Source organism: Brachyhypopomus gauderio, chromosome 7 (genome assembly GCF_052324685.1).
Source record: "Brachyhypopomus gauderio isolate BG-103 chromosome 7, BGAUD_0.2, whole genome shotgun sequence".
Lineage (NCBI taxonomy): Eukaryota > Metazoa > Chordata > Actinopteri > Gymnotiformes > Hypopomidae > Brachyhypopomus > Brachyhypopomus gauderio.
The window spans coordinates 25,784,927-25,799,140 of NC_135217.1; the positions used below are offsets into that span (position 1 = coordinate 25,784,927).

The window sequence follows — 14,214 nt, forward strand, 5'->3', positions numbered from 1 at the left end:
GCAAAGAACCAGTTCCACTGGCAGCAAAACATCCCCAGAGCATAATACTACCACCACCATGCTTGACAGTAGGCATGGTGTTCCTGGGATTAAAGGCCTCACCTTTTCTCCTCCAAACATATTGCTGGGTGTTGTGGCCAAACAGCTCAATTTTTGTTTCGTCTGACCAGAGAACTTTCCTCCAGAAGGTTTTATCTTTGTCCATGTGATCAGCAGCAAACTTCAGCCGAGTCTTAAGGTGCCTTTTCTGGAGCAAGGGCTTCTTTCTTGCACGGCAGCCTCTCAGTCCATGGCGATGTAAAACACGCTTGACTGTGGAGACTGACACCTGTGTTCCATCAGCTTCCAAATCCTTGCAGACCTGCTTCTTGGTGATTCTTGGTTGACTCTTGACCATCCTGACCAATCTCCTCTCGGCAGCATGTGATAGCTTGCGTTTTCTTCCTGATCGTGGCAGTGACACAACTGTTCCATGCACTTTGTACTTGCGTATAATTGTCTGCACAGTTGCTCTTGGGACCTGTAGCTGCTTTGAAATGGCTCCAAGTGACTTCCCTGACTTGTTCAAGTCAATAATTCGCTTTTTCAGATCCACACTGAGTTCCTTTGACTTTCCCATTGTAGCTTTTGTAGCTGAGTCTAATCACTGGGTCAAATGAGCCCTATTTAAATGGGCTCATGAGAAGTCAACAGCTGTAGTCAATCAGAATCACTTACAAGAAGTGAAGAGGCCATGACATGAAGCTAATTTGATTGACACAACTCGCTACATCACCAAAATTGACAAATTTTGTTGCTGTATGTATATTTTTGACCCAGCAGATTTGGTGACATTTTCAGCAGACCCATAATAAATTTATGAAAGAACCAAATTTTATGACTGTTTTTTGTGACAAACATGTATGTGTTCCGATCACTCTATCACAGAAAAATAAGAGTTGTAGAACTTATTGAAAACTCAAGACAGCCATAACATTATGTTTTTTACAAGTGTATGTAAACTTTTGACCACAACTGTATATATATATATATATATATATATATATATATATATATATATATATATATATATATATATATATGTGTGTGTGTGTGTGTGTGTGTGTGTGTGTGTGTGTGTGTGTGACTTTTATAGGCAAGGTTCAAATAACAGCTACCACACAGATACAAGACATACAAACATATACGCATGGAGCAAAGAGGCGGACACAAACGTTAAGGGGAATGAGGTTTAATGAGGAGCAATCCAAATTCTGGTCATAGAAACAGGTCAAGGTCAAATCCATCAGACATTATGATATAAAGAACAAACCAAACAACAATAGAAGACTTACAGACACGAACAACATGGCTGTATTACAAACAATGATCAGCACAGAACACAGACACTAGGGCTTACATACACAGTAATATTAGGAAAACCAACAAGACACACCTGGGAATGCAAATGAGAGGCGGGGTTACAAACAACTAGGAGGGGATGAAAAACACTGAGACGAGACTGACAAGTGGAGGCGGAGCCATGCACAACACCGTCACACAGATACAGAAGATATACAGACATGAAAACGTAAGATTTACTGCCATCAGTGAAGCTTTCTCTGTTCATATGGCAACCCATCAGATTCAGTACACAGAGAACTCTTGACACAACTGCATAAAAAAAACTAAAGCAGGAATTCTGTTCAAGGTTTACATTCAACACAGGGAGACTGTCTGAAATGGATGTGTAAACAACCTGAAATGTCCACAGAGGTCTCAGTAATCCCTCCCAAAGTGCTTGTTTACTTTGGTAATGGGGAGGAAAACGATTAGATGAACCATAAAGTACTGCTGCTGTGTTTCCTCCCACTCCAGCTCCATCTCCACCTTCCCTTGTGAATCCTGATGCTGGACGGAGAAGCTCTTTCCTCTGAAGTCGTAGGACACGTCCATTTGGACTGACTCAGTCATGGCTACAGGAACACTGAGACACCAGAAGGGTGCCTGGGTTTCAGCAAGGACAGTGAGGGACAAAATGCAGCAATCCTTAGGAGAGATGTAAATAAACACCAGACTCAGATTAGACCCTCAAGAGAGATGTAAATAAATACCAAACTCAGATTAGACCCTCAGGAGAGATGTAAATAAATACCAGGCTCAGATTAGACCCTCAGGAGAGATGTAAATAAATACCAGGCTCAGATTAGACCCTCAAGAGAGATGTAAATAAATACCAAACTCAGATTAGACCCTCAGGAGAGATGTAAATAAACACCAGACTCAGATTAGACTCTCAAGAGAGATGTAAATAAACACCAGACTCAGATTAGACTCTCAAGAGAGATGTAAATAAATACCAAACTCAGATTAGACCCTCAGGAGAGATGTAAATAAATACCAGGCTCAGATTAGACCCTCAAGAAAGATGTAAATAAATACCAGACTCAGATTAGACCCTCAGGAGAGATGTAAATAAATGCCAGACTCAGATTAGACCCTCAGGAGAGATGTAAATAAATGCCAGACTCAGATTAGACCCTTAGGAGAGATGTAAATAAATACCAGGCTCAGATTAAACCCTCAGGAGAGATATAAATAAATGCCAGGCTCAGACTGATTTGCAGAGAATGTTGCTTGCATATTTATTTCTTTACTCATATGTTTGTTTGCCATGTTCTGCTGTTTTTTTTTATGAAAGGTGGCAATCCTACAGATCATGTAACCCCAACTCTAATTAAATTTGAGAATTAATTCAAGCAACATCTGAATAGAGATATGAAACATGTGCCTGCAACTATCAGTGAATAAGCGTTGGTGAGATTGTGCTGACAGGTCTACTACCTTTAGAAGTCCGCACAAGGCCTCTGTCCCCCAGGGCAGGCTGATGTCTCCAGACACAGGAACGTGCTTCCACCTGCCGTCTCTTCTGATGACATTCAGCTGTACATAGCCGTTAACGATCTGATCTGCGAAGAGTGCATTAGCATATCATCTTAAGGCATAGCAAAGCATATTAGCAACACATAGCCTGCTTAAAATATTAGTGTTGGTGTGAAAATGTGATAATGAGTGCTTTTATGGGCTTGGGCATTAGATTCAGATCTGGGGCAGATTAATGTATGTTGAAAATATAAATACTAAATGTTCGTATTTTAACTGTGCTGCTGTTGTTGTGATATCCGATTTTACTGTGTAGATTTTGATTGTTCCTTTCATTATTTCAAATTAAGCACTCTAGCGCCCTCTATTGTACTGTCTGACACAAAAAAAGTTAAACGTTCAGTAATATTCCACAGCACACAGCAGAGAAAGAGTTTGGTACATTTACAGCTATTCTAGAGTACAATTCTGCTTAGGGTTAGAAATGTAGAAAACATGAAATTTTACAACAAAAAAAGTACAAAACTTTTGTCCCAATCCAGTAACAAAGTTGAAACTCAGTGGTACCTTTCCTGCAGGAAAGCTGGTCAAAGCGTGCTGATGCGATGCTCTTCACTGTGTTGTGCATCTCAATATGCAAAGTGTATCCATGGAGACCGTACTCTGGGTCCACATCATCAAAAGGGGCCCTGTCTTCAGCTGGCTGATACTGGCTGTGGAGCAGTGAGTGTGTGTGAGTGTGTGTGTGTGTGTGTGTGTGTGTGTGTGTGTGTGTGTGTGTGTGTGTGTGTGTGTGTGTGTGTGTGATGCTGGATGTGGAGCAGTGAGTGGGGGATGAAATGGAAGAACTCTCCTAGCAAGTGGGTGTGAGAAGACAGCCAGGGACTACAAAGAGGCACAGGGTGGCAGCAGAAGAGAGAGACAATGTGTGTGTGTGTGTGTGTGTGTGTGTGTGTGTGTGTGTGTGTGTGTGTGTGTGTGTGTGTGTGTGTGTGTGTGCTTTAGAGTGTGTGCTATCCCATGGAGAGAGGGCTGTTAATGTAGACAGTGTTCGGTCTCACCAGAAGATGGAGTTGTCATCCAACCAATCCACACATGCACGCGCGCACACACACACACACACACACACACACACACACACATCTTATCACACACATTTAAGCATGTTAGTAACACAGAGATGTGCTGAGTGAAGTCTGTGAAAAGGCTTGCTATAATCTTGAGCAAATCTGAGAGTGCAGAATATCTGTCTTGAGAATAAAGATTCAAAAGTGTCAATAAAGAAGCTGAGAGGAAGAGTGCGGAGAGAAGGACCATACACAGAAGACGAGCCCAGGAGACTTCTCTCCACAAGCCTGTGATAGTGCAAGTTCACCATGATGAATGCAATTTCGCATTGCTCCTGAAAATTCAAAATTCAAAATGGATTTAGGGCATTTATAACAATTTTACAGTGCATCTCACAGAGAAGGTGAGAAAAGCTAATATCTAGGACTATCTGCTCTGAACTTATTTTAGTCCAGTGAGTCTAGGGGATCAGAAAGCACACAGACCTGCCAAATGCCCAATGTTATGCCCTGTTCCACATACACTAGCTGGACAACCCTGTCTGAACCACAGACCTTCCAAGCACACTTGTTTAACACCACCCTAGCCAGAAGTGCCCTCCAGCCTGGCCTGTAAGGGTTCAAAATAACACCAACAAAATTATTATCACTACTACTGATAATGATGCTACTGCTACTACTATAGTGATTTTTATTAGTGGTAGTAAAAGGAGCACTATTAATGAATTTTTCAGTAATAGGAAATCTTACCTGTACATGAGTGGACATGGGAGGGGTACCTTCATCACCCCGTGCAGCTGTAGTGAAGTGATTCTGTCCATAATCGGCCAGTGGCCCAAACTCCAGCTCACTGTGGCCGCTGTGTCACTGTAGCAGATGCCCGTCTGCTCAAAGCAGCTCTCCCGCCCTGTGGCCTCCGTCACTGTGATCTCCCATGAAACAGGGAGCGTCCTGCCAGGGAACGTCACCCAGACCACATCTGACACGCCAGCTTGGACAGAGCCCCAATACTGGGGCATCAAGTGGGTTTTTAAAATGTTCATAAATAAATAAAATAAATCAAAACATATAGATAAAGACAGATAAAGATAGACAGATAAAGAGTCAAATGCTGGCTGTTGAACAGTCTAATGCACTTGCACTTAATGCTATGCACTTAATTTCATATATTGAGAACAGCCAACCATTTGTTAGATGGACTATTGCAAAAGAAAGACATTCATTTAAAACTAAGTGCAAACACAGAGTTAAGCAAATAGCCAATACAGTGCACTGAGAGCTAGCCAGAAGTACCTAAGACATCAATTAGAGTGACAGAAACAAAGCCTGAACAAGCAGGAGTCCTGGGTCCCAGAGAGACTTAATAGCTGTTGTTTGTGTCTGGGAGTCTGCGCAGATGATTATTACAGAGGTAGATCTCATCCACCTGTGCCTCTGTAACACAGGGACCCAGTGGGGATTTGTCTGGGCACAAAGAAGGAGCCAAGCAATTTATTTCTACGATTCGCTGAACCTTCCGAGCAGAGCACAATTACTTCCACTCCCCCTGCAAGCTACATGGCCTTCAACTCGAAAAATTGAGTGGCCCGCCAGCTCTAATCAGAGGTTAAGACAACAGAGGCCCGTGGCCTGTGTATCATCAGCTATGTTTCCTTAGCCTCTTTCCCCAAGGGCCTTAGGGAAACCTGAGGCACCGGCTTAAAGCCTAACCTTTAATAAGGCCGTCTGCGGCAAAGGCTACAAAACACATGCAGACACTTCTGATAGGGAAATATGCCATCATCAACAGTGCAAAAGGGTCAAAATACAAACGCAACATTTCAGCGTTTTAAATGTTGCTGTGTAGCACAAAAACGAGGTGGGAGAGAAAACGCAATGTATCACATCAGAATGAGAAATAGACGTGCTACTCCACAGGCAGATACAACTCCAGATTAATTAGCTAAGGCATGAAAGCACACGATGACACTCAGAGACTTTTAACAGGGTATGCACTCTAGAGCAGTGTAACCGTCTCCCAGAAAACAAAACAAAAAAACAAACCAGATGTGTCCACATGCCACACAGTCACTGATGCAATTTATCCTAATTAGACCGAGCCAATTAGCAAATGTGCTGGATGTCTTTGGCCTACTGGGATAATACCCCAGATAAAGCTGCAAGATGATAATGCTGTTGATTTAAAGAAGAAAAATTATAGAGATGGTATAATTGAAAAATGTTCTTAAAAAAAAACTGTACTGGGGGAAGCCTAGTTCAACAGCTCACCTGATTATGTGCTCTGATTGGTTGGGCAGGCCTGTGTAGTAATTAATGGCTTTAAGCTTCCTCTTCCATTTTTCATTGTAGCCCGTGAGATCTTTGAAGAGCATTGTTCTCCAGTATCCCTTAGGCTTTTCCTGTACGCCAGCCACTCCCATAGCATCTGTCACATAACTGACTGGTGTGGGTCTTTTGTTCTTAGCTCGTTGGCAGGTATACAGCTGATACCACAAAGCACTGGAGGAAGCAACAGCTCATTGTAAGAAGTGGCAGAACAAGAATTATTTGATGTGAAATAATTGTGAAACCCCACTTGTTGCTGGCCAGTTCCTGGAAACGCTTGCTGACGAGGCCGACGCAGAAGAGAGAGCCTGCATCTAAACAGGAGAGGATCTTCAGGATGACCTCTGGTGGCATCCTAATCAAAGATGAGCGCAAAAATAAATATACGACGGTCTTACGTCAATGCAGTGATTTAAAAAGCCCCTTGAAATCCACTTGAGCTGATTCGATGTATAATCGCATTGAATTCAGTAGGCATACTATTGAACAGTCATCATGGGAGACAGGTGTGAAAGATTCCACACTAAGCAAACCTAGCTAACCTATTCTAAACCTTTCGACTTGCCTCTCTATGAAGTTCTCTTTACCCTTGACAGAAGGACTTTGAGGGGCTCCGGGGCATCTAGATGACCGCTGGGACATGGAGCCTTCAGTCTGTTGGGAGAAGCAGTAGTGTGGAGAGCGGAAGTGTAGTTAGCTAGATAACCCAGCGTTAGCGAGCTAAGTAACGTATTTACCTCCGTGACTTCAAATATGTCGAGGATATATCTGCAGGTTTCTCCCAGAGTACTTCAGTTTAGAATATCTTTTGAAATGTTTTTCTTTTCCATTAAATGAAAGACGGTTCACAGGTGACTAACATACTGGGTGTACACTGTATACTAAGCTCGTGGACGCGTCGGTGGTCATGGTAACATGGTCAACACTTTGGGCAGCAGGCAAGCCAAGCTGTGGCGATACCTGGCGGTCAGATTTGTCGTGAAAGTCGCTATAAATTGTCTTAAATACGGTGATGCAACCATGTAAATATGGACCATAAACTCCATGGAATGTTTACTGCACCTTGTTGAGAGAGAGAGAGAGAGAGAGAGAGAGAGAGAGAGAGAGAGAGAGAGAGAGAGGGGAAGGAGAGAGAGAGAGAGAGAGAGAGCATTCTAAGTTTCATTCATTCATTCAAGCAAATATTTGATTTTGATTGCTGGTTCTCTAAATACCAACAACAGAGAAACACATGTGTCACACACATCTGTTTCTTCTACTGACACAATCTGTTACACCTTCTTTCTAAAAAAAAAAACAAAAAGAATCTTCTAGAGACTCTTCTAGAGTTTCAGACACTAAGAACATCTATATTCTTAGAAGGGCTCTTAAATAATATTTTTATAACAAGTCATTTGTTCTAAAATAATAATTAGAAAAATAATTTAAGTGTTCTCGATATTCCTATACAAACATTCTTACGGCTTTATTGACCATCACTCCCGTATCCTACAAACTAGGGGCAGTTTGGCTGTGACGCCATCCTGCTAACCCGTGAATAGTCACTGATTATAGTAACTGAGTAATTACTGCAGTTTTTTCATTTGATACTGTCCATATTAGCTAGCTAGATGCTACTAATACCTTACATTTACCACTAAATAACTAATATTAACTCTACCTTTAAGCAAAGAGATGAACAATTAAATGAACCTTTGGATATGGTCAGCGATTTGGCTTATTTTCAGTACCTGTTTATAATTATTTCTCCATGAAACAGTTAAGAACATTGTCAGAAAATAAGTAATATGGTCTTAAGAAAATGCATAGTATTGCAGTTAAGCAAGTACATCTAAACGTCTTTATGGTTTTAGGACTTTAGGATGGTTCTTACTAGGAGCCCTTTAATGAATCCAGGACAGCTGCTGTCATCTGTGTGATGCTGCTTTGATGGTTACTGCTAGCAGTCTGTGAGCTCACAGCAGACCAGGTGAGAGTGCACCTGCCCGTTCTTCTCCACACGTGCTCTCTGAGGATATAAAACTGAGCATATCAGGTCTATCAGCTGCCATGAGAACAAACACATAGCCCACAAATACATAGCACACATGTCAAACAGCAGGTATGATGTGTGTCATCTTGGATAGTGTGCTTGGATAGTGTGCTTGGATAGTGTGTTTGGATAGTAAGCTTGGATAGTGTGTTTGGATAGTGAGCTTGGTGTGCTTGGACTGTTTGCTTTGTTAAGCCAGCTTTATTGCCACATGTTCAATTCCATCTTGATATGTGGAATTCAGAAAATTCCTAGAAACTTTATTTGCACCTGGAGCAGGCCAGCAAGCAATGACACATGTCTCTAGCTCACAGTGAAGCCCTATATTGCCAGTTAGTTTCATAGTAAACTGATAAGATGATGATAAGTAAAGACATAATTTGCTAATTGTCCCTATAAACAAAATATTGATATTGGAGAGAATTGTTAACACGACATCACACGTTTTGAAAACAATGTCAACATTTTAAAAATGGCTGTACTGTAAATTCTGGGCTGTTGTGTGTCCTGTTCTCTCAGTGACCCCTCCGAGCTAGTGTTGTGTTGTGCAGGCTGCATGCTGCATGTCTGCTGCACCTGGGCACCCAACCCTGCTGTGTTTGAAGTATGTCCTTATTATGGTGAACGAGTTTTGCACAAGTCAGATCTGATGGAGAGGTTTATTGTTTTAGACATTTAACAGGATATCAATAACATTTTATTGTATTGTAATTGCTGAGAGAGCTATAGGAACTGAAGACAAATATTTTATTAATTAATGTTGATTTGTATTCGAATTTAATTGCTTTAGTGTTTGTGTTGCACATAATGGTTTTAGGTGTCACAAATCAAAATCACTACTCACATTAATGGGTTAGAATTTCTAGAATATCTCAGCACTGACACACAGAATATATGTTTCATTGTATGATGTCGGCATGTATTATGACTGAATATATTTATGAACAACAGCTCTTAGGTACAGTTAGCCTTTAGACTTCTGCCTGAGGGTTTCCACTGCCTTAGTAATCAGGTCCATTACAACTTACATTTCGTACATTTTTCTTTTCTTTGTTTTTGCATATCTTGTGGTTGACTGTCCCTTAATGGACATTTGGTGTTTCCCCCTAGTGGACATTTGCCTATAAGTTGACCTACTGTTTCTGCTTCTTTTGTGGGTGTCCATATCAGTCTGAACGAAACAAAGCCTCTTTGGTTCAGCATCAAAAGCTTGGAAAGCACAGGCTGAGACTGGAGACCTTACACTCCCACACATGCAGCATGTAGGTTGCTTCCTGTCCCTGTGGGTCTTTTTGTGAACAGTGAGGTTTTCTCTCACTTTCTGCACAGAGCTCCACACTCGCATGGTCAGGCACCGCGGCTTCTCCCTGGCATGAGAAAGGAACTTACAGGGGATTTTTGTGTCTCACGCAATGGAAAGCAAAATGGATTTCTCATACATTTCTTTGAAATGCAAACTCCAAACAAATGCACTCAGGTTCTCATATAAGTGCCTGTGCTCATTAACAGCACATATAAGTGCCTGTGCTCATATCCATCATCAAGGGATGATGTACAATTGTTTTCACTCTTTATTTATTGCTTGTTTATATGCAGATAAGTGAGCTTACACAGTGAACATTAGTTGTGTGAGGATACCAGTGTTGCGAATAACGCCGTTAAAAATAACGGCGTTAGGTAACGGCGTCATTTTGTCAGTAACGGGATAATATAATTAGTTACTTTTCCTGTCGTTACAACGCCGTTTACGTTACTGGTCATTAAAAGCGGTGCGTTACTATATATTGATGCTGCCCAGGCTAGTGAGGAGTAACAGATCCCAATAGGTCACAGTTCTCGGTGTAACACCTGTTTAACTTAACAAGTCAGTAAGCGATTGGCTAAGGCAGCGTGTCACGTATGGCTACGCCCCCTCTCCCCGCTGTCACTCCAACGTCTCTGTTCCTCGTGGTTTTGTTATTCCCTGCCTGTTTATCCCGCCCAGCTCGTTGTCTCTGATTCCTCGTTGTTACCACGCCCCTGTCGTCATTGTTTGCACCTGATCCTTGTTTGGTGTTCTGTGTATATATAATCCCTGAGTGTCCCTTGTCCCTTGTCGGTTGTTTTGGATGTTGGTGTTTGTTCCATTTGGATTGCCGTTCGCCTGTGGTTCGTGTTCTCTGTGTTTCCCTGCCTTGCTCGTGTTTGCCTTGTTTTCGTTATGCCCGTGTATCTATGTTATTCGGACTGCCCCCCCGTTATGACCCCTGACTGCTTTAGTGACGATGAATATGGAATGTCCTGCAATAAATCTCGCTCTTCTCAGCGTTTGTGTCCGTCCCCTCGCTTCGTGGCGCGAGCCACATTACATAACAACCGACCCAACAAGGACACAGCGAGAGAGCGAGACTCTGGTAAGTTCAACCGCTGTAATGAGATGTTGGCTGGTTTAATTCGGTTCGACTCTCCGGTATTACAGCGTGAACGAACCAGAGACAGGAATTCCCCTTGAGCTGTGGGTACAGGGGAGTCTCGTCGCTGTAAAAACAAGGCGAAATCACTTTCGGTGTCTAGCTTTAGCGACGTGCTCCCTGATAAGCGCTATGTGTCTGCCCGACTCGACACACGCTACAGGGAGGAGCAACCTGTAGCGCGAGATTCGGGCAGACGGAATGAATGTGCAGACGAGCGTTGGCTTGGCTCTCGGTTGGCTTTCAAAAGCCATTGTGAGCTCCCGATACCTCCGACGAGGCGGAGTCACCATGAAAGCCACCGAGAAGCAGTTGTGTCTGTATGTTCTTCCAGGCGCAGACCAGACCGGGGAAGGAAGAAGACCACGCCCCCGGTTCAGAGCCCCGCTGCCACAGCGCATGAGGTCGTCGCCTACCCTGAGGAGCTCCTCCCTCCTTCGATCCTGCTAGCTCCTCCCCTTAAGACGCCAAAGAATTTTTTGGGGGGGAGTAGTGCACACTCACGGCAAGAGTGGCCGACTCCGCCCCCCGGTGACGTCGGTAAGGCGGTCCCGCCCCCCGGTGACGTCGGTAAGGCGGTCCCGCCCCCCGGTGACGTCGGTAAGGCGGTCCCGCCCCCCGAGGACGTCAGCCCGGTGGTTCCGCCCCCCGAGGACGTCAGCCCGGTGGTTCCGCCAGCCCGGTGGTTCCGCCAGCCCGGTGGTTCCGCCCCCCGACCCAGGGGAGGTTGTCCACGCCGGCTCCTGTTCCCGCTGCCCGCCAGCGGACCCCGCCTGTTCCCGCTGCCCGCCAGCGGACCCCGCCTGTTCCCGCTGCCCGCCAGCGGACCCCGCCTGTTCCCTCTGAGACTGTGCTGCCCTCTGTTGGGCATGGACTTTGTATGCCTCCTGCTCCACCCTGTGCCTCTTATGTTTCGCTGCCCGTGTTCCCTTTGCTCCCTGGTCCTGTCCCTGGTTTTGTTTTGGTCCCTGTCCCCTGTGGTTGTCTGTCAAGGTCTGTGTTCCTGTTCCCGTGTCTGTTTCTTGTGGTGTCGTCTCTGTCCCAGTCCCCATGTCGGTTCCCCAAGTCCTGACCCACTTTGTTCCTGTGCCGGTCTGTCGTCCACGCCATGTTTGCCTCTGTCTTTGTCTCTGCCCTGTCCCCTGGCCCCACTCCCGAGTCTGTTCCTGATCCTGTCCCGTCCTGTCCTGCTCCTGTACCTCACCCTGGCCCTGTCCGGTCTCCTGATGTTCCCCATCATGCCGTGTCCCAGTCCAGCTCCTGGCCAGTCTCTGCTTCCCCTGTCTCTGCCGTGTCCCGGTCTCCTTGTCCTGTCTTGTCTCATCCTGTCCCTCTGGTCGGTCCGGTAATGTCCTGTCCCGTGTCCCCTGTCCCTCGCCATGCCCCATGGTTCCCCGTCCTGTCCGAGTCTGGTTCCTGTCCTGTCTGCCCTTGCGTGCCCCGGAGTGGCACGCTTTGAGGGGGGGTACTGTCACGTATGGCTACGCCCCCTCTCCCCGCTGTCACTCCGTCTCTGTTCCTCGTGGTTTTGTTATTCCCTGCCTGTTTATCCCGCCCAGCTCGTTGTCTCTGATTCCTCGTTGTTACCACGCCCCTGTCGTCATTGTTTGCACCTGATCCTTGTTTGGTGTTCTGTGTATATATAATCCCTGAGTGTCCCTTGTCCCTTGTCGGTTGTTTTGGATGTTGGTGTTTGTTCCATTTGGATTGCCGTTCGCCTGTGGTTCGTGTTCTGTTTCCCTGCCTTGCTCGTGTTTGCCTTGTTTTCGTTATGCCCGTGTATCTGTTATTCGGACTGCCCCCCCGTTATGACCCCTGACTGCTTTAGTGACGATGAATATGGAATGTTCTGCAATAAATCTCGCTCTTCTCAGCGTTTGTGTCCGTCCCCTCACTCCGTGGCGCGAGCCACGTTACACAGCGTTATGGTAGCCAATCAGAGCCAGTGTTTTTACACGCGCGCCAAAGCACGCGAGTGACACGACACAAACGGAGAAGAGGCCGAAATGGCGTCAGGTGCAAGCCGAAGAAAATTTAGCATTTTCAAGGCGATATAAACATTATTTAAGAAAATACTTGAAGTTCCTGAATGTCTACCAGACTGGGTATTTGATTTATTTAATTAAGAATAGAGGATTTATTGTTAAGTTTACTTCTGTTGTGAACAAACCAGTTGTCTCAGGTTGAGAATTTAATTTAATAGATGTAAATGCACTTTATATAGTATAACTGTTTACTTTTGTTTTTTTGTTTTTTTTTTTACAAAGATTTGGGATTTTAAAGGATTTTATCCTGCACTGATCTGTGGATGTGCAATAAATATCAAAAGTTAAACAACTTTCTGATCTACTCATTTCAACTGACTGTGAAAACTGCTTAAAAAAAACTTAATTAATTGGCATATAACCTTTTTTAAACTGTAACGCAAATAGTTACTTTCCCTGGTAACGAGTTACTTTTATTATAGAGTAATTCAGTTACTAACTCAGTTACTTTTTTGAAGAAGTAGTGAGTAACTATAACTAATTCCTTTTTTAGAGTAACGTTCCCAACACTGGAGGATACTATCAGGAACTACAGAGACGCTGCTTATTGAAGTGAGCTGTTTGTGGTATACTGCTGACATGTTCGTGGTCTCCTGCTGACATTTTCATGGTATACTGCTGAGATTTTCATGATATATTGCTGACACCTTCATAGTATACTGCTGAAATGCTTATCATTGCTGAGCTGTTCATGGTATACTGCTGAGATGATCACGGTATACTGCTAAGACTTTTGTGGTATACTGCTGAGACGTTTGTGGAATACTGCCGAGATGTTCGTGGTGTACTGCTGAGACATTTGTGGTATACTGCCGAAATGTCTGTGGTATAGACGTTGGTGGTAAACTGCCGAGACGTTCGTGGTATACTGCCGAGATGTTGGTGGTATACTGCCGAGATGTTGGTGGTATACTGCTGAGATATTGGTGGTATACTGTAGAGACATTGGTGCTATACTGCTGAGACGTTGGTGGTATACTGCTGAGACGTTGGTGGTATACTGCCGAGACATTGGTGGTATACTGCAGAGACATTGGTGGTATACTGCAGAGACGTTGGTGCTATACTGCTGAGACGTTGGTGCTATACTGCTGAGACGTTGGTGGTATACTGCCGAGATGTTGGTGGTATACTGCTGAGATATTGGTGGTATACTGTAGAGACATTGGTGCTATACTGCTGAGACGTTGGTGCTATACTGCTGAGACGTTGGTGCTATACTGCTGAGACGTTGGTGGCAAACTGCTGAGACGTTCAGGATATGGTTGCACATGAGTGCTTGGCTTTGGCCCCCAGCCGTGGCCAGGCTGGACAACTACCGGCCGTCAGCCCCCAGCCTTGGCCAGGCCGCATGACTCTCGGTCCTGGACCCACAGCCTGACATTTTATGTGTTCTGGCCATCCTGGTGCGAGCTCTGGACCAGCGACTGCAG

General features: G+C 44.5%; 1 protein-coding gene across 3 annotated transcripts; it reads right to left on the minus strand.

The window, feature by feature from the left end:
• Window positions 1–1,210: 1,210 nt before the first annotated feature.
• fbxo15 (F-box protein 15) lies at window positions 1,211–7,167 on the minus strand. Of its 3 annotated transcripts, none has more exons than XM_077012841.1 (10): window positions 6,992–7,166; window positions 6,820–6,908; window positions 6,505–6,609; window positions 6,198–6,428; window positions 4,680–4,880; window positions 4,416–4,539; window positions 4,182–4,264; window positions 3,430–3,575; window positions 2,824–2,948; window positions 1,211–2,028 (listed from the first exon to the last, which is right to left on the minus strand). In XM_077012841.1, the coding sequence occupies exons 2-10, from the start codon at window positions 6,894–6,896 to the stop codon at window positions 1,759–1,761; spliced, it is 1,362 nt and encodes a 453-aa protein (XP_076868956.1). In that variant the 5' UTR covers window positions 6,897–6,908; window positions 6,992–7,166; the 3' UTR covers window positions 1,211–1,758. The 3 variants fall into 3 exon arrangements, with proteins under 3 accessions (XP_076868956.1, XP_076868958.1, XP_076868959.1); XM_077012844.1 differs by lacking the exon at window positions 1,211–2,028 and adding an exon at window positions 2,037–2,520 and having other exon boundaries at window positions 6,992–7,167; XM_077012843.1 differs by lacking the exons at window positions 4,182–4,264; window positions 4,416–4,539.
• Window positions 7,168–14,214: the final 7,047 nt, after the last annotated feature.